The sequence below is a fragment of the Lithobates pipiens genome, unplaced genomic scaffold, assembly GCF_037356315.1.
Source record: "Lithobates pipiens isolate NorthernLeopardFrog02 unplaced genomic scaffold, aLitPip1_a1.2 Scaffold_16, whole genome shotgun sequence".
NCBI lineage: Eukaryota > Metazoa > Chordata > Amphibia > Anura > Ranidae > Lithobates > Lithobates pipiens.
The window spans coordinates 653,816,146-653,839,312 of NW_027507748.1; the positions used below are offsets into that span (position 1 = coordinate 653,816,146).

Consider the following 23,167-nt stretch of genomic DNA (forward strand, 5'->3'; position numbering starts at 1 on the left):
CAAAGGCATTTTTTTACAATTTGTTCCTGACCAAATCTGCATAAATGTCTAAATCTACATATATGTCTAAAGCTTCCTACACACGATCGGATTGTTGGCCAACAAAACCATGGACTTTTCACTCTTTTCATTTCACGCTTTTCATTTTGCGCTTTTCAGTTAGTTTCTGAATGGCGGTTAGTCAACCAGACATGTTGCGGAATCGGAGGAGATAACCTGTTATTTATTATTGGCCTTGGCGTTATTGCTTTGACATTATTTTTTTGGTTGAGTAATGATTTGATTTGGTATATTTTCTATATTTTAGTTCTATTGGCAGATAGAATGTCTATTTTTATTAGTTTTCCTTTTTTAATGCACAGTAAAAAAATTGTGTAGAATAATACACGGCTATGTTTTTTACCTCAAATTACAGTTTGGGAGTAGGCAGTTACATTTAAAAAATACAATGTAAAATTGATAAGGGACACCAACATAGTTGTATCTTTGATCTTAAAAACTACAGGATAATGGTGTTGTAGTAACTCGCCCCCCAAAAAATAAAAATAAAGCATAATAATACTATTCTTGATATCACTAGAAAAAAAAAAGCCTTTGAAAATTTGTTTGCAATAACTCCATCAGTTTCACCAGCAAAGCAGCTTCATTATTATCCAATTAAAGAAGGAAAGAATTGTGCGCTGCATTTCAAGATTTCATAATTTGCCACGTCACGAATGTTAATTCTCCATTATGAATGCTAGTTTATAAGACCGTCCGCTTCCGGCTCGTCCTTGTTTCCGAGCATGCGTGTTTGTACTTTGGACTTTTGTCCGACGGACTTGTGTACACACACTCGGAAAATCCGACAACACACATTTGTTCGCAGAACATTTTAAAATCTGCCATCCAACATTTGTCCGTGGAAAATCCGACAACAATTGTCCAATGGAGCATACACACGGTCGGATTTACCGGCAACAGCCTGTCATCACACATTTCCTGTCGGAAAGTCCGATTGTGTGTATGAGGCTTTAGGTATCGCCCCATTATCAGGAGTTGAGGTTGTAAATAATGGACTCTGGGTTCTTAGGCAAAATCAAACAATAATATGCTATGTGGCATGCTTCTCAGTGGCTGTTTTTTTTGTTAGCAGTGTTGTCAGCCCTGCACTTTTAGGCAGGTGCAGACTATTTGCTCCACTGTATGTGGCACTCTTCCCCAGCAGCAATGTAGGTGGAAGAGGAATCCCCATGGATGCCCATGACTAAGCCACGGGGGGGAGAGAGTGAAACTCAGAAGGGAGCAGCCTGGTTGGAGTCCAGGCTGAGGTTGCCACTCTATCCATCTCTGTAGGACAACATAGATGTGCGAATTCCAGGGGTTTCCCCTCTTTCATTTAGCTCCTCTATGGTTTCCTTGGTCACAGGGAGGCAGCTATCCAATTGGATGCTGGCACCCCATCTGACTTTGGAGGTCATTTTGGGTCAGGCAGAGTCTATTTAAGACCCCAGGTTTAGCATGCATTTTGTGGGTGGCTAGAGTATGAACAGGTCACCCGCCTTTCAGGGACAGTGCCTAACATCAGGGAAAGGTTCCGGAGGAGTAGGGAAAGTGCAGGGACACGTCACCTTTCCTGGAAGCCTCCCCATTTGGGTGCAGACCGGCCAGACCACATTCTGCTCCCCGAAATAGACGCTGCTAGCACCTCTGTTCCACCACTCTACTGCCGTTTTGCTGTTACAACTTGTGAGTGTTCCCGGTTGGGTTGCCTACCCACCAGGTCTGTTTTGAATTGCTGGACTTCTGTTACAATAAATCCTTGTTATTGCACTTGTGTTTTCTGCCAGCCGCATCATGTTGCACCTTCCAACACACTGCTGGTTTACAGAACAGAACTACTTCTTCTCAATTCATCTGTGCAACACAGGGAGGGGGGTGTACTGTAGTCCAGCTGGGGGGGGGGGGGGGGGGGTTCGGCCAAGGTTGAGAACACTGCATATGATCTGATTGTAGCAAAGGCATCAGTGTCAGCTAGTTTTAGAAAGTTACAAGCACACTTCACAGATGCATTTCTGCCATTAATAATGCTGAACAGAAGTTAATGGCCTTCATTTTTTTAACCACACATCAAGTCTGGAGACAGCTCTCTCTGAGCTTCATGGAGGTAAAAACACAAAAAGCTCACTTTTATACTAAATGATCCTTATTAGAAATATGTGAAAATATATTCTCCAGTGTTAGAGTATAACCACAACCTGAATCCTGACCATTCGTTACTCTTGTTACTCTTGCTTTGAAGCAGGAATAACCTTATGATGTGGAAGCATCCCAAAAAATCTCCCACCCCCCCCCCTTTTTTTTTTCCTACTCTCTCCCCTTTTTTTCCTTTCTTTTCTTTACTGCACTTCAATTTCCACTCTTTCCATCTCCCAAGCTGGTGTGCAACTTCACTCTTTCTTCAACCCATTTTACCACTTCCCCTACCTCCTCACCTCCAGTAACACCAGCCAGGATATTATCATTGCTTGCTGAAACATCCCGAACCTTGCTTAGATATCTCCAGAGACAGTCATTGGCATGCTATGCTAGTCGCCTCCATAATGATAGATACACTGCCATACTCCCCTTCCCTTCTTCCTACCTATTATTAGAAATATTTTTCTCTTGTGATTAATCAGTGGGCATCTGTCTACACTATGTTCTGTTAAGCTTACATAATTGTTATATTACTTGGAATTGCTTATGTTGCATACTCAATCTTTAACATAAAGCACACTGTAAAATGAATGTGCCTTTTACTTTGTCTTTACAAATACTCTTGCAAAACCAATAAAATGCTTGTGAAAGTAAGGTACAAGTACACAGTATTTCTGGAAAGATGAACATACCCTATAGTACCAAAAGTATTGGGACACCTGTCTTTACACGCACACTACTTCAACTCTTCTGGGAAGGCTGTCCACAAGGCTTAGGAGTGTGTCTATGGGAATGTTTGACCATTGCTCCAGAAGCACATTTGTGAGCTCAGGCACTGATGTGGACGAGAGGGCCTGGTTTGCAGTATCCGCTCTAATTCACCCCAAAGGTGTTCTATTGGGTTGAGGTCAGGACTCTGTGGAGGCCAGTAAAGTCCCTCCACCTCAAACTCGCTCATCCATGTCTCTACGGACCTTGTTTTGTGCAGAGATGCGCAGTCATGTTGGAACAGGAAGGGGTCATCCCCAAACTGTTCCCACAAAGTTGGGAGCATGAAATTGTCCAAAATGTCTTAGTATCTTGATGCCTTAAGCGTTCCCTTCACTGGAACTAAGGGGCCAAGCCCAACCCCAGAAAAACAACCCAACGCCATAATCCCCCCTCTGCCAAATGATTTGGACCAAAGCAAGGTCCATAAAGACATGGATGAGCGAGTTTTGAGTGGAGGAACTTGACTGGCCTGCACAGAGTCCTGACCTCAACCCAATAGAAGACCTTTTGGGATGAATTTCAGCAGCGACTGCGAGACAGGTCTTCTCGGCCACATCAGTGCCTGACCTCATGAATGAGCTTCTGGAAAAATGGTCGAACATTTCCATAGGCACACTCCTAAATCTTGTGGACGGCCTTCCCAGAAACGTTGAAGCTGTTATAGCTGCAGTGGGTGGGCCAACTCAATATTGAACCCTACAGACTAAGACTGGGATGCCCAAGTTTGTGTGCGTGCCTCCCAATACGTTTGGTAATATAGTGTATATTTTTGCATTTTTAAAGCAACAAAACATGGGGAAATGTGTGTGTTTTGCATGTATTACAGAGATGTAGGTTTTTTTTTTGTTTAACAAGACATCAACTTTAAGGGGCCATTCACGCCATATGCATTGGGCTACGCTGAGTAGCTTTGCTTGACACAGTGCCAATGCATTAACAATGTAAGTTGCCTTATGTTCAATTAGTCCAGTTCACATCAAAGCACACCAATAAGTTATAGAGCATAACCTGTACCCGCGGGTGCGAATGAGCCCAAACCACAAACCTAACCATAAACCTACACCTTCTACCTACCCTAATGGCCCTTTCACACTCTAAAATTTAGTAGGTCTGCCTTTGATTTTTTAGTAAATCACATCTTGTCTGAGAAAGTTTAAGTCCATTTTAGATGTAACAATACACATTACAGTAAAGGAGCTTATTGATAGGAATGGCGGTGTACATCATGTGCCTAGAGGTGTAAAACCTTTGTTTTGCCCTTCGGGGGGGGGGGGGGGGGTGTTCACCTGGTGGCCTTTGGCTGGTAAACCCAAAATTTGGGAACTTGGATGGTTTTTCGGACAGAATTCTGCTGAAGCTTGGCTTGCATACACACGGTCACACAAAAGTTCTCGGAACTTTCGACCGTCAAGAACACGGTGACGTACAACACTACAACGAGCCGAGAAAATGAAGTTCAATGCTTCTGAGCATGCGTCAAATTGATTCCGAGCATGTGTAGGAATTCTGCACGTCGGAATTTGTACAGACGGTCGGCATTTCCAATTGGAACTTTCCGACCAAAAAATAGAGAACCTACTCTCAATCTTTTGCTTGCTGGAATTCTGCCAGCAAAAGTGCGATGGAGCATACACACGGTTGGAATTTCTGACCAGAAGCTCTCATCCGACTTTTGCTGGCAGAATTTCTGTGTTTACGGGGCTTAAAGGGGTTGTAAAGGTAAATGTTTTTTCACCTTAATGCATTCTATGCATTAAGGTGAAAAAACATCTCACAGTGCCAGCGCCCCCAGCCCCCGTGTTTTACTTACCTCACCCCTCCAAAGTCCCGTGCTCGCCCCTGATGTCCTCTTCACTGCTCAGCCTGGCCGCTGATTGGCTGGAGTGGATGGATTGAAAGCAGCGCAGCCATTGGCTTGCGCTGCTGTCAAACACATCCGCGCCAGGATGGGGCCGTGTGATACAGCGAACGGCTATAGCCATCGGCTGTATCACGGGAGCGTGCCCGCAGGTGCTTCTCACCATGCGAGGGAGCTCGCATAAACGTGAGAAGTACCTGCGGGAAGAAGCAGAGACAGCCGCCGAGGGACCCCAGAAGAGCAGGTTCGGGGCCACTCTGTGCAAAACGAGCTGCACAGTGGAGGTAAGTATAACATGTTTGTTATTTTAAGAAAAAAAATAACTTACTTTACAATCCCTTTAAGAGTAAGAAATTGTGCTCTGATATGATAATTAGTTCATCCATCAATAAAAAACATTGCAATTATGCGTATAGTTACAGACCTTTGCTTTTATTATTGGATGACAGCCAACGGCTGTTTCTTTTTGATGGATACATTTACATGAGCCTTCTGCGATTGTTTTATTTAAATGCAGAGAACTTGATTTGGGGAAGCATGGTATTTACAGCCAGATGTTTACATTCAGCACGAAATCAACGACAGGCTGAAATTGTTACATAATTACATAGTAGGTGAGGTTGTAAAAAGAAACAAGTCCATCAAGTCCAACCTATGTGTGTGATTATATGTCAGTATTACTTTGTATATCCCTGTATGTTGCGGTCGTTCAGGTGCTTATCTAATAGTTTCTTGAAACTATCAATGCCCCCCGATGAGACCACCGCCTGTGGAAGGGAATTCACATCTTTGCCGCTCTTAAGCCGCGTACACACGGGCGGACTGTCTGGCCAACTTAGTCCGTCGAAACACATTTCAGCGGACAGTCCGCTCGTGTGTGGGCTTCAGTGGACTTTTTCAGCGTGCAGTCTGGCGGACTAAGTATTTCAAAATTTCCGTAATATTGTCCGTCGTACTTTGGTTTCAGCGGACAATCCGCTCGTGAGTAGGCTAGTTCGACGGACTAAGTATGGCGCATGCTCAGAAAGGATTTACACGGCGAAAGGTTGCTTTGCTGTGTCTTGGACTTCCTATTTCTAGTCCCGTCGTACGTGCTGTACACGTCATCGCGCAAGCTTTCGACGGACTGTTTGTGCATCCGTGTGTGGTCAAGTCCATTCATTCGAAAGTAGGACGGACTGTCCGTCGGATTGTCTGACGGACTAAGTTGGCCATACAGTCCGCCCGTGTGTACGCGGCTTTACAGTAAAGAACCCTCTACACAGTTTAAGGTTAAACCTCTTTTCTTCTCATTTTAATGAGTGCCCACGAGTCTTGTTAAACTCCCTTTTGCTAAAAAGTTGTATCCCTATTGTGAGGTCACCAGTATGGTATTTGTATATTGAAATCATATCCCCTCTCAAGTGCCTCTTCTCCAGAGAGAATAAGTTCAGTGCTCACAACCTTTCCTCATAACTAATATCCTCCAGACCCTTTATTAGCTTTGTTGCACTTCGTTGTCTGTGGCTGTTTGCAATGAATCTCTCAAGGAGTGACTCTGCGTGGCCAGGGATAGATGAGTGGCTCTTTACTAGACACTTTGCTTCCAGAGCCGCTTATCTGCCTCTAACTGCTCCATGTACAATTAGTATAGGATGAGCGGCCGCAGGCTAAACACATACACCTAACAGAAATACAATGAACTAGGTGGTGTACGGTCTTTTCTAGGTTTCTTTGTTACAACATTGAAGAGCTCATATGAGCTGGATATTATCCATATTTTATGGATTTCTAGCCCTTGCACCTGTGTATATACTTATATGCATCGGTTTACTATATATGGCTTATATTAACTTTATCATTTTTGGTGGTTTCTCTCTCTCTCTTTTTTTCTGTGTGCCAGCTTGGACTCCGTATACATCAGACCATAAGCCTGGTATGAGAATTCTTGGAGCATCCTATTTTTGAGATCTGGAGTGACTTGTCTGTTTATTTTGCATATCATCTGCCCTCCCTTTCCCCTTGCCACTGCTATACCTCCTACCCACAAGGTTTGTGCACTTTTTGAGTGACTACTACTAATTTTTAACATAAAGACATACATATAAATAATAATAGTCTTAAACTGGGTACACCGTGTGGCAATTAGTTTAGTCTATTCTTTATGTTTTGGAGTGCCCTCTGTGGCTGGTCCTGTCTTTGGGTCCGCAGTCCTTTCCACCATGTGGCTGGATGTGGGTGACATTTGGCAGCAAAGTTTCCCTGTACTTTTAATTAGGATGCAATACAGGTGATTTATCATCTAGAACATGTGGTTAGTGTCCGCATACAATACTGCTGTATGCTTTTTTCCATTATGCACAATGATGGATGCTTACTGTTTTCTGTTTTCTATCAATTATAGATAACTTATGTCCGTTACTGAAACCACTAGCCCCTGAAGAAGAGGGTTGTTGTTACAAACTTGAAACGTGTTGGGTATTCTCTGTCTTATCTACATATCGACAGAGTCCAGTGGTTGTTTGTATAATGTTTTGATATTGCACTGCAGCTGTATATGCATTCAAATTTGATTTTATCATGTTATATTTCATGATTTTAACTTTACAAATAAAATATGAATATAATTTCAATATTGTGTAATTACTAAGGAGTTTCTGCCTTTCAAAGTCCCATAGAGGAATCCTTTTTGTTCTTGATCCAGCGATGTGCATGGGAGCCTCCTCTGTCCCCAGTCTCTCTATCTTCATTGGCTCCCACTGCTGTCAATCATAGCCAGTAAGCCAAGCCGCAGCGCTATGTGTCCTATGGACGCACAGAGCAGGAATCGGGGGCGAGCATGCACCAGGGCCCCCATAACAAGCAGCTTGCTATTGGGGGAAACTGGTCAAGGGGGAGGAGCCAGGAACATCAGTGGGGGACCCAAGAAGAAGAGGATTGGTCTATTCTGTTTAAAACCATTGCACAAAGCAGTTATGTATTACATTTTTTTTTAACTATTCCTTTAATATCACTTTAAGGGATCCAAAAGGCCATTTATGAAATTATGAGGGTAGAAGGTCGCACAGGGCAGGTAAATGTCCCTAAACCTCCCATAATCTTGTACCTGCCCCTCCTGCCATAGTTGTAAACAGTTTAGTGTCCTTTAGCAAACAAACTTTTACTCTTATCACACACCTTGTGAATATGCCTTCACTTTGATTTCATGGAGTAACATTATATATTCCTCAATAAAAAAAATGACTGCTACCTTTTTTTGGATAAAGAGGACACATTTCTAACAATCTGGCAACCCTGGATCAATTAAATCTCCCCCACCATTTCTGACCCTGCACATCTTTAATTACTATGCTAGAGCCAAACATCAATTTTTACTTTTTCAATATAGATTCAAATCCAAAATACTTTATTAATTATTAATTAAAAGGAAAATTAATGCAACACATACCACACTCAACAAAACAACACAAGATCACATCAATGAACAGACCAGACATAACAAAATTCCCAACAGCCACTAGCACCAAATAAAACAAATTAAAACTACACTCTAACAAAACATCCATACAACTAAAATGCAGCATAGAATAAATAACAGATTAAAAAGTAACAGAAAATCAAACTACCAAAAATGCAAATAACACACCAATTTCTTTAGCATTACCCCAAATAATAGTTAACATAATACCAACATACTACAAAAACTACAAACTTTTTTTGGATCTTTTGCTTTTAAAGGTAAAGGAGAGTTTGGTGGTCTTTTTGACCCCAGATCTCTCCATAAAGAGGACCTGTTATCCTTATTCCTATTACAAGGGATGTTTACATTCCTGGTAATAGGAACAAAAGTGATCAAAAATAAAAATTAAAGGGACAGTGGAAAAAAATAAATAAAAAATTATTAGGAAAAATCAAATCATTAAAGTACTTCCATCCCTCCATGCTCACACACAGAAGTGAAAGCATACATAGGCCACGCACACATATGTAAACGGTGTTCACGCCACACATGTGAAGTATCGCCACGAACATTAGAGTGAGAGCAAAAATTCTAGCGCTAGACCTCCTCTGTAACTCTAAACTGGTAACCTTTAAAGAAATTTAAAGTGTCGCTTATGGAGATTTTAAAGTACCGTAGTTTGTCCCAATTTCACAAGCTTGCGCACATTTTAAAGGGTGACATGTTAGGTGTTTACAGTATCTCACAGAAGTGAGTACACCCCTGACATTTTTGTAAATATTTTATTATATCTTTTCATGTGGCAACACTGAAGAAATGACACTTTGCTACAATGTAAAGTAGTGAGTGTACAGCTTGTATAACAGTGTACATTTGCTGGCAACAAAACAACTGGCAACAAAAGTGAATACACCACTAAGTGAAAATGTCCAAATTGGGCCCAATTAGCCATTTTCCCTCCCCGATGTCATGTGACTCTTTATGCCTCATACACACTATCAGTTTTTCTGCTGAGTTTTTCCATCAGGTTTACCAAAACCATGTAGTAGAAGGGCCTGCCTGATTGCATACAATTGCAAACTCCTCAGGTTTGACCTCATATTATATGGTTTTGGTAAATCTGAAGGAAAAACTCAGCAGAAAAACTGATAGTGTATATGGGGCTTTAGTGTTACAAGTTCTCAGGTGTGAATGTGGAGCAGGTGTGTTAAATTTGGTGTTATCATTCTCACTCTCTCATATTGGTCGCTGGAAGTTCAACATGGCACCTCATGGCAAAGAACTCTCTGAGGATCTGAAAATAGAATTGTTGCTCTACATAAACATGGCCTAGACTATAAGAAGATTCCCAAGACCCTAAAGCTAAGCTGCAGCACGGTGGCCAAGATCATACAGCAGTTTAACAGGACAGGTTTAACTCAGAACAGTGGGTTGAGCGCATTTGCTCAGCTTCCTATCCAGAGGTTGTCTTTGGGAAATAGACGTATAAGTGCTGGCACCATTGCTGCAGAGGTTGAAGGGGTGGGGGGGGGGGGGGTCAGCCTGTCAGTGCTCAGACCATATGCCACACTATATAAAATAGGTCTGCATGGCTGTCTTCCCAGAAGGAAGCCTCTTCTAAAGATGATGCACAAGAAAGCCCGCAAAGTTTGCTGAAGTCAAGCAGACTAAGGAGATGGATTACTGGAACCATGTCCTGTGGTCTGACACCAAGATAAACTTATTTGGTTCAGATGATGTCATACATGTGTGGCGGCATCCAGGTGAGAAGTACAAAGACAAGTGTGTCTTTCCTACAGTCAAGCATGGTGGTGGGAGTGTCATGGTCTGGGGCTGCATGAGCACTGCCAGCACTGGGGAGCTACAGTTCATTGAGGAAAGAAATGAATGCCAAGATGTACTGTGACATACCTTTGCAAACTGGGCTGCAGGGCAGTATTCCAACATGATAACGACCCCAGCACACACCTCCAAGATGACCACTGCCTTGCTAAAGAAGCTGAAGGTAAAGGTAATGGACTGGCCAAGCATGTCTCCAGAAGTAAACCCTATTGAGCATCTATGGGGCATCCTCAAATGAAAGGTGGAGGAGTACAAGGTCTCTAACATTCCCCAGCTCTGTGATGTCATCTTGGAGGAGTGGAAGAGGACTCCAGTCACAACCTGTGAAGCTCTGGTGAACTCCATGCCCAAGAAGGTTAAGGCAGTGCTGGGAAATATTGGTGGCCACACAAAATATTGACACTTTGGGCCCAATTTGGACATATTCAATAGGGGTGTACTCACTTTTGTTGCCAGCGGTTTAGACATGAATGGCTGTGTTGAGTTATTTTGAGGGGACAGCAAATTTACACTGTTATACAAGCTGTACACTCACTACTTTACATCATAGCAAAGTGTAATTTCTTCAGTGTTGTCACATGAAGAGATAGAATAAAATATTTACAAACATGTGAGGGGTGTACTCACTTTTGTGAGATACTGTATTTACTCTGCATAACATCATCTTTCATATTTTACAAAAAAATTGGGGTATACATTGTATTTTTCTTTCAATTCATTAACCACTTGCTTACTGGGCACTTAAACCCCCCTCAGTCCCAGACCAATTTTCAGCTTTCAGCGCTGATGCACTTTGAATGACAATTACGCGGGCATACAACACTGTACCCAAATGAAATTTTTATCATTTTTTTCCCACAAATAGAGCTTTCTTTTGGTGGTATTTAATCACAGCTGGGAGTTTTATTTTTTGCTAAACATTGAATTGCGCTGATGAGGCGGCACTGATAGGTTGCACTGGTGGGCACTGATAGGCTGCACTGGTGGGCACTGATAGGCTGCATTGGTGGGCACTGATAGGCTGCACTGGTGGGCACTGATAGGCATAGTTAAGGCGGCACTAATAGGCACAGATAAGGCGGCACCGATGGGCACAGATAAGGTGGCACTGATGGGCAAAGACGGGCACAGATAAGATGGCACAGATGGGTGGCACAGATGGGTGGCACGGATGGGTGGCACTAAGGCGGCACTGATGGGCAAAGACGGGCACAGATAAGATGGCACAGATGGGTGGCACAGATGGGTGGCACAGATGGGTGGCACGGATGGGTGGCACTAAGGGGCACTGATAGGAACCACTGAAAGATGGGACTGGTGGGCACTGATAGGTGGCACTGATAGGTGGCTCTGATAGGTGGCACTGCTGGGCACTGATGGGCGGCACTGCTGGGCACTGATGGGCACTGATGGGCGGCACTGCTGGGCACGGATATGTGGCACTGGGGTGCAGCACCTTTATTGAGGCAGACTCTGGGCACTGCTGGGTGGCACTGCTGGGTGGCACTGTGGGCACTGCTGGGTGGCACTGTGGGCACTGCTGGGTGGCACTGTGGGCACTGCTGGGTGGCACTATGGGCACTGCTGGGTGGTACTGACAGGGGGGACACATTTTTAATTAAGGCAGGCAAAGCAGGGGGCAGGTGGGCACTGGCAGGGGGCAGGTGGGCACTGGCAGGGCTGGCCGTGATCGGGACTGATGTCCCGATCACGGCTGCCGGTGATCGGCTTTTTTTTTCTCCTCGTGCTGTCAGCGCGAGGAGGAATAATAGCCGATTACCGGCTCCGTTATATCACATGAACAGCTGTCATTGGCTGACAGCTGATCACGTGATAAGGGGTCGGGATCGACTCCTTGCACGGATCGGTGATCAGGCGAGTCTCGTAGACTAGCCGATCACAGAGCGCGCCGCGCGCGCCCCTCAGGGGGCACGTAGGCCGCTCGTGCACGGAACTACGTCAATAGACATAGTGCCGGAAAAGGAGATCCGCGCTGTAGCCATCATTCGGCTATAGCGCGGGTCTCAAGTGGTTAAAGTGCATTCTTTCCCAAAAAATTGCATTTAAAAAAACACTGCAAAAATAATGTGTGACATTAAAAAAAAATGCACTTTTATTCCCTAGTGTGTCTGCTAAAAAATATATATATAATGTTTGGGGGTTCTATGTAATTTTCTAGCAAAAATACTCATTTAAACTTGTAAATAAAAAGTTCCAGAAAATGCCTGGTCTTCAAATGGTAATAAATCCAAAAACAAAATATACTATATTGTAGCTTACCAATTCTTAGATATGGCTGCATTTGTTTTCTTTTTTATAATTTTTCCTTTATTTTTACCTGCTGATTCAACCGGTAAGTCTATTATTTTTCAACTTCCTTTAGCAGACCAAGCTGTTTAGCAAAAGTGGCAGTTAGAGGGGTGACGCAAACCATTTACCACTAACAGGGGTGCTTACAATGGTCAGCTTTGGTCAGCATAATAGTGCAGATAATAGCGGTGTGCAGACCTTTGATGCAAATTAGTTTGCTAATTTCTACTAATAACCTGACATGATATAGGGCTGATATAAAGTGGCTGTAGTCTGGCTTCCCCCTAGCAAGCTAATTACCATGGCAACCTTCAGCATGTTAGCCGGGGTAGTTAGATCCTGAGAGCTATTGAAACATCAGAGATCTATTTACATGCAAATTAAAAAAGTAAAGATACATATTTTCACCTGCAGTATCCACGCTGCCACCTGGCTCCTATTAAGTCTGCATGTTAAATACCATCAGAATTATAATATTTATGGAGATGGGATTTAACTTAAAGGTAACATGCCATGAAAGGAAAATGTATGCAGACTTAAAAATACAAATTTTATGTCTGTCTTTGGTGGGGACAAGGGCCTCTTGCCCACAACCCTGGGCTGTGGTTGTGGGAGTCTGCAGGTGGGGGGCTTATCGGAATCTGGAAGCCACCTTCAGTACAAGAGTTTTTGACAATTCCTTTATTAAAAAATAAAAAAACAATGTCCCCGGATGTAGATCCATCATCAATCATGCTGCCACTGTCAGGCACGAACCCCCCCCCCCCTCCCAAAAAAAAACCTTGACTCACCACAAACGCTCCTGCGGTCTGCCTGCCCCCATCGTGTCACATTTCTTTAAATAGCCTTGGGACCAGCTGGTGACGTCACCTGGTGGAACCTCCCCGTAACATCATTGACCAGTGCATGCTTGGCCGCTGACATCACAGGGGGGCAGTGCCACAAGGTGACGTCGCAAGCTGGCTCCACCCCATAGCAATTTAAGAAATGTCACACGGCAAGGCAGGCAGATAGCGGGAGCACTCGTGTCTGGCGGTGGCGAAAGTGTCGTGATTGACAACGGATCTACATCTGGGGACATTGTTTTGTTATTTTTTAATAAAAGAATTGTCCAAAACTCTTGTACTGTCTTTATTCACTTTTACACTTTTTTGGTGAATGGGTAGGGATACTATGTACCCCATACTTATTCACATGGGGGGGCGGGATCGGGGGGCCCCTATGTTAAAGAGGGCTTCCAGATTCTAATAAGCCCCCCACCCACAGACCCCCACAACCACAGCCCAGGGTTGTGGGGAAGAGGCTCTTGTCCCCATCAACATGGGGACAAGGTGCTTTTGCCCCAAAGCATCAGCTGAGGTGCCGACATTGCTGGATTCCAGGACAGATAAGTGTCCTAATATTAAAAGTCAGCAGCTACAGTATGTGTAGCTGCTGACTATTACATTTTTGAGGGGTGGGAGCGGAACAGCTCTCTAATCACTTTATAAGTTTGCATTGGTTCAGTGGAGTGCAATTTAGTTCCTTTTGGCTCATCTCACCATGGTAGCTTCTTTGAGTTATTTTCAACAACAGTTGCAGGAAAGACTCTGGGAGGGGAATATTCAACAAGAAACTTAGCACACCCTTAAAATATTTGTAAACATTACCTTGTAAAACAACCCATTTAGTTTAAAACAGAAAAGAAAGGCAAAACATGTTTTTGTATATGTAAAAATAAAATAAAAATTGAAATACCTATTTGTTTCTTTTTTTTAAAGTGATTACATAATCTCTATTCTCAGCTGCATAAGGATCTTAGAGAGATGGGGGTAGAGAAACAGCAGAATACTGATCTTCTCCGTGAATAGCTGTACAGGAGGGGCGTATCAGCACAAGGCTGACCATTGGAGGACAGGCAGGCTGTGCTCCCAGCAGAGCAGAAAACTGACCACTCTGGGATGGATGTGCTTTTATGCCTAATGTGGTCAGTTTGAATTAGAAAGGCAGGGGGACTGGCAGGATCACCAGGTATTTCACACAAAGGAAGCAATGCAAAGAGAACAGGAAACTTTTTCATACATGGTACATGGTACAACAGACACATATCAGGAATATGAAATGTTGGGTTAACATATTGTTTAATCTTTATCACAATATTACAATCTGCAGACAACGCAGTAATTGCCTTACCTTGCTGCATGGGGCAAACCAGTAAACTATGGCAAGAAAAGGGAGCCCAACCGCCACAGCCAGAACAACCAGAAATTTTACAGCTGTGGTCTGCTGTCGCAGGCCTGAAATATTTTCGTACCAGATTGATAGAAGTTGCTGCTGACAGTTCGGATGAGCTACAAACTTAAAAGGCGACACAAGTGAATGTATATTCTGCAGTTTATAACCAGACATCAAACTGTGTTAATTAGATTTTGCATGTGCTACAGTGAGCCTGGGGCAAATTAAATTGAAAGGTGGAGTGTAATGGTGTCATCACACTGCGCCCACTCTACTTCTGTCATTGGAAGTCAGAGCACAAGGACACTACATTCACACATCAAAACTTACCATTACAACTCACTTAAGGCCACACACATGTTCTAATTTTAAGAATTCTCACATGCATAAACAGGGTGACCCCATAAAAATATATGCATTTTTTTCAGAATTATATACAGCGGGGAAAAATGTATCTGAACCCCTGCAGATTTTGTAAGTTTGCCCATTTACAAAGAAATTAAGGGTATATAATTTTTTTATCATACAGTAGGTATATTTTAAATTATAGAGACAGAACATCAACCAAAAATCCAGAAAAAAAAACACAATACAAATGTTATAAATTGAGTTGCAATTCAGTGAGTAAAATAAGTATTCGATCCCCTACCAATAAGGATGAGCTTCGAGTTCGAGTCAAACTCATGTTCGACTCGAACATTGCCTGTTTGCCCGTTCGCCGAACAGCGAACAATTTGGGGTGTTCGCTGCAAATTCGAAAAGCCGTGGAACACCCTGTAAAAGTCTATGGGAGAAATATAAAATGCTAATTTTAAAGGCTTATATGCAAGTTATTGTCATAAAAAGTGTTTGGGGACCTGGGTCCTGCCCCAGGGGACATGTATCAATGCAAAAAATGTTTTTAAAAACTTTTGTTTTTTTGGGAGCAGTGATTTTAATAATGCTTAAAGTGAAACAATAAAAGTGAACAATTCCTTTAAATTTTGTACCTGGGGGGTGTCTATAGTATGCCTGTAAAGTAGCTAAGTAGTATGTTTCCCGTGCTTAGAACTGTCCCGCAGGGTTCCCCTTAATATCCACACCAGACCTGAAGGGCCTGGTAATTGAATTTGGGGGAACCCCCACGCATTTTTTTTATCAATGACTTTCAATGACTGTTCTCTGTATTACCGGGAGCCGACAATTCATTATAGCCACGAGTGCTTTTAAATAACTTTTTTTCCTTCAGAAATGACACTTTGTGCAGGGACAGTTCTAAGCACGGGAAACAAGCGCTACTTTACAGGCATACTATACACACCCGCTTGGTATGGAATTTAAAGGAATATTTCACTTTTATTGTTTCACTTTAAACATTATTAAAATCAATGCTCCCGAAAAAACTGCCCTTTTTAAACCTTTTTTTGCATTGATCCATGTCCCCTGGGGCAGGATCCAGGTCCCCAAACACTTTTTATGAAAATAACTTGCATATAAGTCTTTAACCACTTCCCACCCGGCCAATGCATATATACGGCCGGGTGGGAGCCGCCTGCTCCTGATAGGACGTTCAGGAACGTCATTCAGGAGCAGCGGGATCGCGCGCGCGCACGCCCGCGCAGCGGCGCGATCCCGATGTGCTCGTGTCACCCGGACACGGCACATCTCAGATCGGCAGGAGGGCTCTGTGATTGGCCCTCCTGATCACATGACGGCCGTGTCCAATCACGGCCGTCATGTGATGTAAACAAACAGCCGGTTGCTAGGCAATCGGCTCTCCTCTCCTCACACGGAAGTCACCGCTGAGAAGAGGAGAGCAGAACGCTGCAGCCGGCTGATGATCAGTGAGTATGGGCTGCTTTTCACAGCTTTTTACTCACTGATCATCAGTGTAGTGTAAACACACAACACACCACACAGTGAAAACACAGTCCCCACATATGTCCCCAAAACACACATGTCCCTAAAACATACATGTCCCCAAATAATAAAAACACATGTCCCTAATAATAAAAACATGTCCCCCACATATGTCCCACTAAAATCACATGTCCCAATGATTATCTGCACACATATGTACGTGATCACCTGCACACATATGTACATGATCATTTGCGTACATATGTCCGTGATCACACAAACCAATTATTATACACTTAACGGAATTTTTTTTACCAAAAACATGTAGCAGAATACATTTTGGCTTAAATTTATGACAAAATTTGATTTTATTGGATTTCTTTTCAAATAGAAAAAAGAAAATATTGTTTTTTTCCCAAATTTCCGCTTTTTTTGCGCTTATATCGCAAAAAAAAAAAAAACGGAGTCGTGAATAAATAACACCAAAATAAAGCTCTATTTGTGCGAACAAAATGATAACAATTTCATTTGGGTACAGTGTAGCATGACCGCGCAATTGTCACTGAAAGCGCTAGAGCGCTGAAAGCTGAAAATTGGGCTGGGAAGGAAGGGGGTGAAAGTGCCCTGTATTGAAGTGGTTAAAATGAGCACTTTAGATTTTTTATGTAAGAGTCCCATAGATTTTAACGGTGTTCGGATGTTCGAACAAATTTATTGCCTGTTGGCATGTTCTGATGCAAACCGAACTAGGGGGTGTTCGGCTCATCCCTACCTACCAACCAACAATAATTCTGGCTCCCATAGACTGGCTATAGTTTGTGCTCATGTGGTACACAGATTAGTTGTGTCAATTTAAGACGGTGCTCCTAACGACAAGTTTTTATGTGTATAAAATATACCTGTCCACAGAATCTCTTTCTTCCATTCAAACCTCACCATCATGGGCAAGACCAAAGATCTTCCAAAGGACGTCGGGAACAAGATTGTAGATCTGCACAAGGCTGGAATGGGCTACAAGACCAAGAAGCAATATTCTTGGTGAGAAGGAGACAACTGTTGGAGTGATTATTTGCAAATGGAAGAAATACAAATAAACCAACCCTTTGTCCCCGGTCTGGAACTCCATGTAAGATTTTGCCTCATGGGGTAAGGATGATCATGAGAAAAGTGAGGAATCAGCCCAGAACTACACAGGAGGAGCTTATGAGTGATTTCAAGGCAATTGGGACCACAGTCACCAAACAAACCATTGGGGACACAATACGCCACCATGGATTGAAATCCTGCAGCGCCCGCCAGGTCCCCTTCCTCAAGAAGGCCCTTGTACAGGCCTGTCTGAAGTTTGGCAATGAACATCTAAATGTTTCAAAGAAAGAATAGGACAAAGTGCTGTGGCCAAATAAGACCAAAATTGAACTCTTGGGCATTAAATCGACTCGCCATGTTTGGAGGAAGAAAAATGCTGACTATGATCCTAAGAACATGATCCCTACAGTCTAACACGGAGGTTGAAACATTATGGGGCTGTTTCTCTGCTAAAGGTACAGGCCAGACCTTAATCCTATAGAACATTTATGAAGGGAGCAGAAACTTCAAGTTGCCAAGAAACATTAAAGTGAACTTTCAGTCATTTTTCCAACTTTCCATCTATTAAATCTTCTGCCCTTGCTGTTTTAACTTTGCAGAGTAAAACATTTTTTTTTCTGCTAGAAAATACCTTATACAGCCCACTTCCTCTTTCTTGTCTGGTAAAAAGCCTAGGCTTATGACATCATGCACAGCTCTCTCACTCTTGTGAGAGTTTGCCAGGAAGGGATGGGAGATCAGTCATAAGAGGGCCAATGGGAGCTGCAGGGGTGGAGGTGTGCCTCTGTGTAAATCCAAAAAGTGAGCAGGCAGCATCTTCAGCTGCCCACAGTTAAAATGAATGCAGCCAGATTCAGTGGAGGGAGATTTCTGCAGTATATTTAGCAAGTAGAGAATTACAGTATATATAAAATAATATGCAAAGTGGTTGGAGGGACGCTTCAGAATGGCAAAGATGTTTTTATTACAAATTATGTGAGCAGACTCCAGTTCCTCTTTAAGGATTTATAGAGGATCTGTAAAGAAGAGTGGACCAAAATCCCTCCTGAGATGTGTGCAAACTTGGTAACCAACAACAAGAAACGTCTTACCTCCGTGCTTGCCAAAAAGGGTTTCTCCACCAAGTACTAAAGCGGAGTTCCAGCCTTAGAATTTTTTTTTCAAAGTCAGCAGCTACAAGTACTGTAGCTGCTGACTTTTTATAAGGACATTAACCTGTCCAGGGAGCCCGCAATGGCAGCCCCAGAGGCCGATTCGTCCACCGCCTCAGGTGCAGGCGCCACCATTACAACTAAGGGAAACCGGCAGTGGAGCCTTCAGGCTTTACAGCCAGTTTCCTACTGTGCATGCATGAGACGTGCAGTGCTTTCTGAATGGCCACCTTGTCTTCTGGGACACACACATGTCCCAGAAGGCATCGGGGGAGAAGGAGGAGGGCTCGCTGCAGAAGAGGAAATTACATACTTCACCATGGCCCGGCTGGGACGGAAGTACACCTTTGTACTTCTTAAAAGTTAGGAAAAAAATAATAATAATATATCCAAAAACGAGGGGTGGAGGGATGGTCTTTAGTTTAAGACCACCTTGTAAAGTTGGGTGGAACTCCGCTGATGTCATGTTTTGCTTGGGGATCAAATACTTATTTTACGCACTGAACTGCAACTCAATTTATAACATTTGTATCGTGTTTTTTTCTGGATTTTTGGTGGATATTCTGTCTCTATCATTTAACATACACTTATGATAAAAATTATAGACCCTTCATTTTTTTTGTAAGTGGGCAAACTTACAAAATCTACAGGGGAGCAAATAATTATCTTTCCCACTGTATGTGTGTGTTTTTTTTTTTTTTTATTGCATTGTGCTTGTGTTTTGGCTATAAAAATATTGTTTATACACATTACAATATACAGAGTATATAAAGAAATGTAAAGAACACAATAGTTTTTCCTGTTGTCATCAGATTCCAGCCAACATGTTTACCAATGGAAGTGGACCTTCATTTAAAAGTGAAAGTTACGCTCATTGTCCCCCCATAACAAAATTTATGTTTTGTTTTTTTCCTATAATCAGGAACATTTTTCTTTCTCCCAGGACATCAGGATGTATCAGCTTGGCCCGCCGGCCTTCCCCCACCCCTTCCCCAGCCTCCTGTAACCTCCTGGAGCATGTCACATGTCCCAGGAGGCTGCGGGACCAGTCTGAAAGAGCCGTACAATCTTGCAAATGCACAGTGGGGAGCCAGCTGTGAGAGATTAACAAAGAATAAATACAGACACTCTCTCCACCCTTACCTACCTCTGAGCACCATCCCATGTCTCCGACCCTATTCACCTACAACTACTGCGCCTCTTAGAGAATACAGAGCCATTTTGTGGTAGTAAGTAATTTAAATGGAATTGGTTAATGATAATAGACCCCCCCCCCCCCAGAAACAGCAAATACCCCTAGTAACAATAGATCCGAACCCGCAACAATAGACCCTCCCCCTAGGAACAAAATACACACTCAGGTTAATGATAATAGACCTCCATGCAACAGTAGATCCCCCAGCAACCAGCATCAATAACCCCCCCCCAAACAGTGGATCCTCCACAACAACATAAGAACCCCAGGGCAAATATCTTCTGCCAGCAACAGTAGATCCCACCACAATCATACATCCCTCCAGCAACAACTGATACCCTCCCAACAACACTAAACCCCTCAACTACAATAGATCCCCAGCAGTCAGCTTTAATAGACCCTTAAGCACACCCAAGCTCACATTGCCAGTACATACATTCTGTGCTGGAGGTGCCAGAACTGCACTCCCCCTCATTCCTGCTGAAAAAAAGCCCTGATAGTAATGATTAATACTTGCACACAGTTACATTTTACACCTACCTTTTTAACCTCGTATTTAATAGCGAGTTTTAAGCGTCGGAGGCTGGGCCGGCCGTTAGCATCTGTGCTGCTGCAGTTCAAGTCTACATTACCATTTAAAATGGCTTCCACCTCCTCTGTGTTTCTGCACAAATCAAGAAGCCCAACAACAAAGTCCTTGCATTGCATAGACAATTTTTTGTAGTCATTCTAAAAAACATGTAAAACATATTGAAGAGGTAATACAAAATAGACAGAAGACTGAAAAAAAAAAAAAAAAAAACAGAGGCTTTCATCAAAGCTTCCTCCCATCCTGTGTCAAGTCCCTTCATAAAGGGTTTTAGTGTGTAGGACATAGTTATGTGGACCGCTCAAATACTTGCAGAGAATTGACAAGTAAAAGATTCTAGACCACAGGATAATAACAGAGCAATCAATCAAGTGTCTTTTGGGTCAGTATTTATGAACTCAGATTTACTGCATTGAGATACATTGTAAGTGATGGTTTTCCAGTTGAGGAGACATTATACCCATAACTGTCCTGCGAGTGAATACGATCTCCAAACCAGTAATATAAAACGTATCTCCTAATTATTTCCAATAACCCATTTATTGTTAACCAAAAAGAAAACAATTTGGCAATTCACACTATTTATCGAATTCTACTGCTTGCATACTGTACATATAGCCAAGAAGTTTTTTTCCTTCTTCCTTTTGACCACCCCTGTTGGACCACTGGCCGACATGCCAAGCTAAATCACGGCCTATGTGGGCTAGAATTCTAACCCTGCATATAGTCAACCTTCTAACTTTGGTGTGAATAATTATATTAAAATATTATATCTAACTGTAGCCCCCTGATGTTTAGGCAGGGTTGCTAGAAAATTTACCTTCCAGGTATAGTTGCCTTGGTCAATTGATAGATCAATCGATTACACCCTAATTCTGGAATTGCTGCACTTCTCTCTTCTGTCACTAGATGGCTGGGTATCTGGTGGCATTAGATAAGATAAGGGCATTGCAAGGACATATTAGGAATAGATTGGGTATCTCAGCCAATGGACAGGGATCTTTTTGGGCCCCGTGGCCTGCTGGGAGAGCCTATTTATTTGGGTGAGGTCAGGTGATCGAGGTTCTGTGCCACCTGGATGGACGTGTGTTGTGCTGCCCTGGGCTGCTAGGCCAGAGCCTGAGGCCTATCCCAGGGACATCTGGCTTCTAGACTCCCTGAGGGCCTATCCAGAAGGAAGAGAGCAGTGTAAGGTTGGGACTTTGGCTTACAGTCCAACCAGAAGGGACTATTCTGCCGGCCAGAGAATCGGTCGTGGTTGGAGGGAGAAGGGAAGTTGTCGCCACATTACCAGGGGCCACAGTGAGTAGCTGAAGCAAGTACCAGAGCAGTATTCTCACCAACCGGGGACAGTAAAGAATTGGAAAACTTCAGCAGGTGTCAAGCCAGGGACTCAGCCAGTGGAGGTGACGCTTGCTGAGCAGCCTTGTGTGTCAAGCCAGGGACCAAGCAGGCCAGTGTGGTGAAGCTTGAGGAGTATCCTGAATGCCAAGCTAGGGACGCGGAGGTGACGCGGAGGTGACGCTTGAGGAAGATACTCAGTGAAAAGATTGGGGGAGCTCAAGAGAGCCAGTGGCAGTGGATCAGCGAGTCTAGTAAGAGAGACTGGGAGCTCAGTTGAGTGAATATCTAGAGATTTTAGAGGAAGTGAATGAGTTCATTGTAACCTTTGTTAGGAACTGTGTAAGATTGTTGCCATAGGAGACAGTGTGTCTACACATGCAGATGTGGTGCCCAGCTGGGTGCAAGTGAAAAGATTGGGGGAGCTCAAGAGATCCAGTGGCAGTGGATCAGCGAGTCTAGTAAGAGAGACTGGGAGCTCAGTTGAGTGAATATCTAGAGATTTTAGAGGAAGTGAATGAGTTCATTGTAACCTTTGTTAGGAACTGTGTAAGATTGTTGCCATAGGAGACAGTGTGTCTACACATGCAGATGTGGTGCCCAGCTGGGTGCTTTTCCTTGCATGGCTGTCTACCTATAGAAGTCTCGGAGTCTGCCAATTAACATTGCAACTACTAAAGGGTGTCCTGGTCCTAAACCTTCTCTCCCACAGTTCTGTTTAGGAGACAATAAATCTCTTAATAAATAAATTTACCTTGCACCATGCCTTGTAACTCACTCTACACAGCTATCCCTGTGTCAGCTATCCCTAACTCTGGAGGTTCTCATTAGACCAAAGGGAGCCTGGGACTTGGCTACATAACATTGGCACATTAGCAGAATTTGTCAGTGATTGGACCAGGCAATTATTGTGACTTCACTGATAGGTTCAAAAAGATTTTTTTATTTTGCCTGAGAGAAAAAATTGTCAGCAGTGTTAGAATAAATTCCTCTTGATGGACTTTGTTTTTTTTTTGCTAAATTAATGTAACCCTGTGTAACTCACTATATTCCCAAAAAGGAGTAAAATGTGTTTTTAGCTATGGGTGGAGAAAGGAAGGGCTAGAGGTTTATATTGCTTTTTGAGTCTTTGTTAGGAAGTTTAACCCTCGTATCTTGTTCTGGTGATTGTAGAAAGTGAAGGGGAAAGTTGTCACCTGAACAAGATGTAAGGGAGAATCTCCCAAAGTAGGCAGCTTTTCCAAATGCCTAATGTAAAAGCTGATTTGCCCCCCACTTTACTTAGAGCCTGTGTCAACAGACTTTTGTTTGTATGAGAACCAAAAGCAGCTTGAAGCAGGTTAATGTAGTTTGG

The 23,167-nt window shown here is 43.1% G+C and overlaps 1 protein-coding gene across 2 annotated transcripts in view; it reads right to left on the reverse strand.

Annotated features, from left to right (window-relative positions):
* TRPC6 (transient receptor potential cation channel subfamily C member 6) overlaps window positions 1-23,167 on the reverse strand; it is a 363,118-nt gene that overhangs the window by 85,378 nt on the left and 254,573 nt on the right. For both annotated transcript variants that reach the window (XM_077484400.1, XM_077484401.1), the window contains exons 3-4: window positions 20,424-20,612; window positions 14,571-14,735 (exon numbers count right to left, since the gene is read on the reverse strand). In XM_077484400.1, the coding sequence (XP_077340526.1) occupies window positions 14,571-14,735; window positions 20,424-20,612 (354 nt within the window). The remainder of the gene's footprint in view (window positions 1-14,570; window positions 14,736-20,423; window positions 20,613-23,167) is intronic.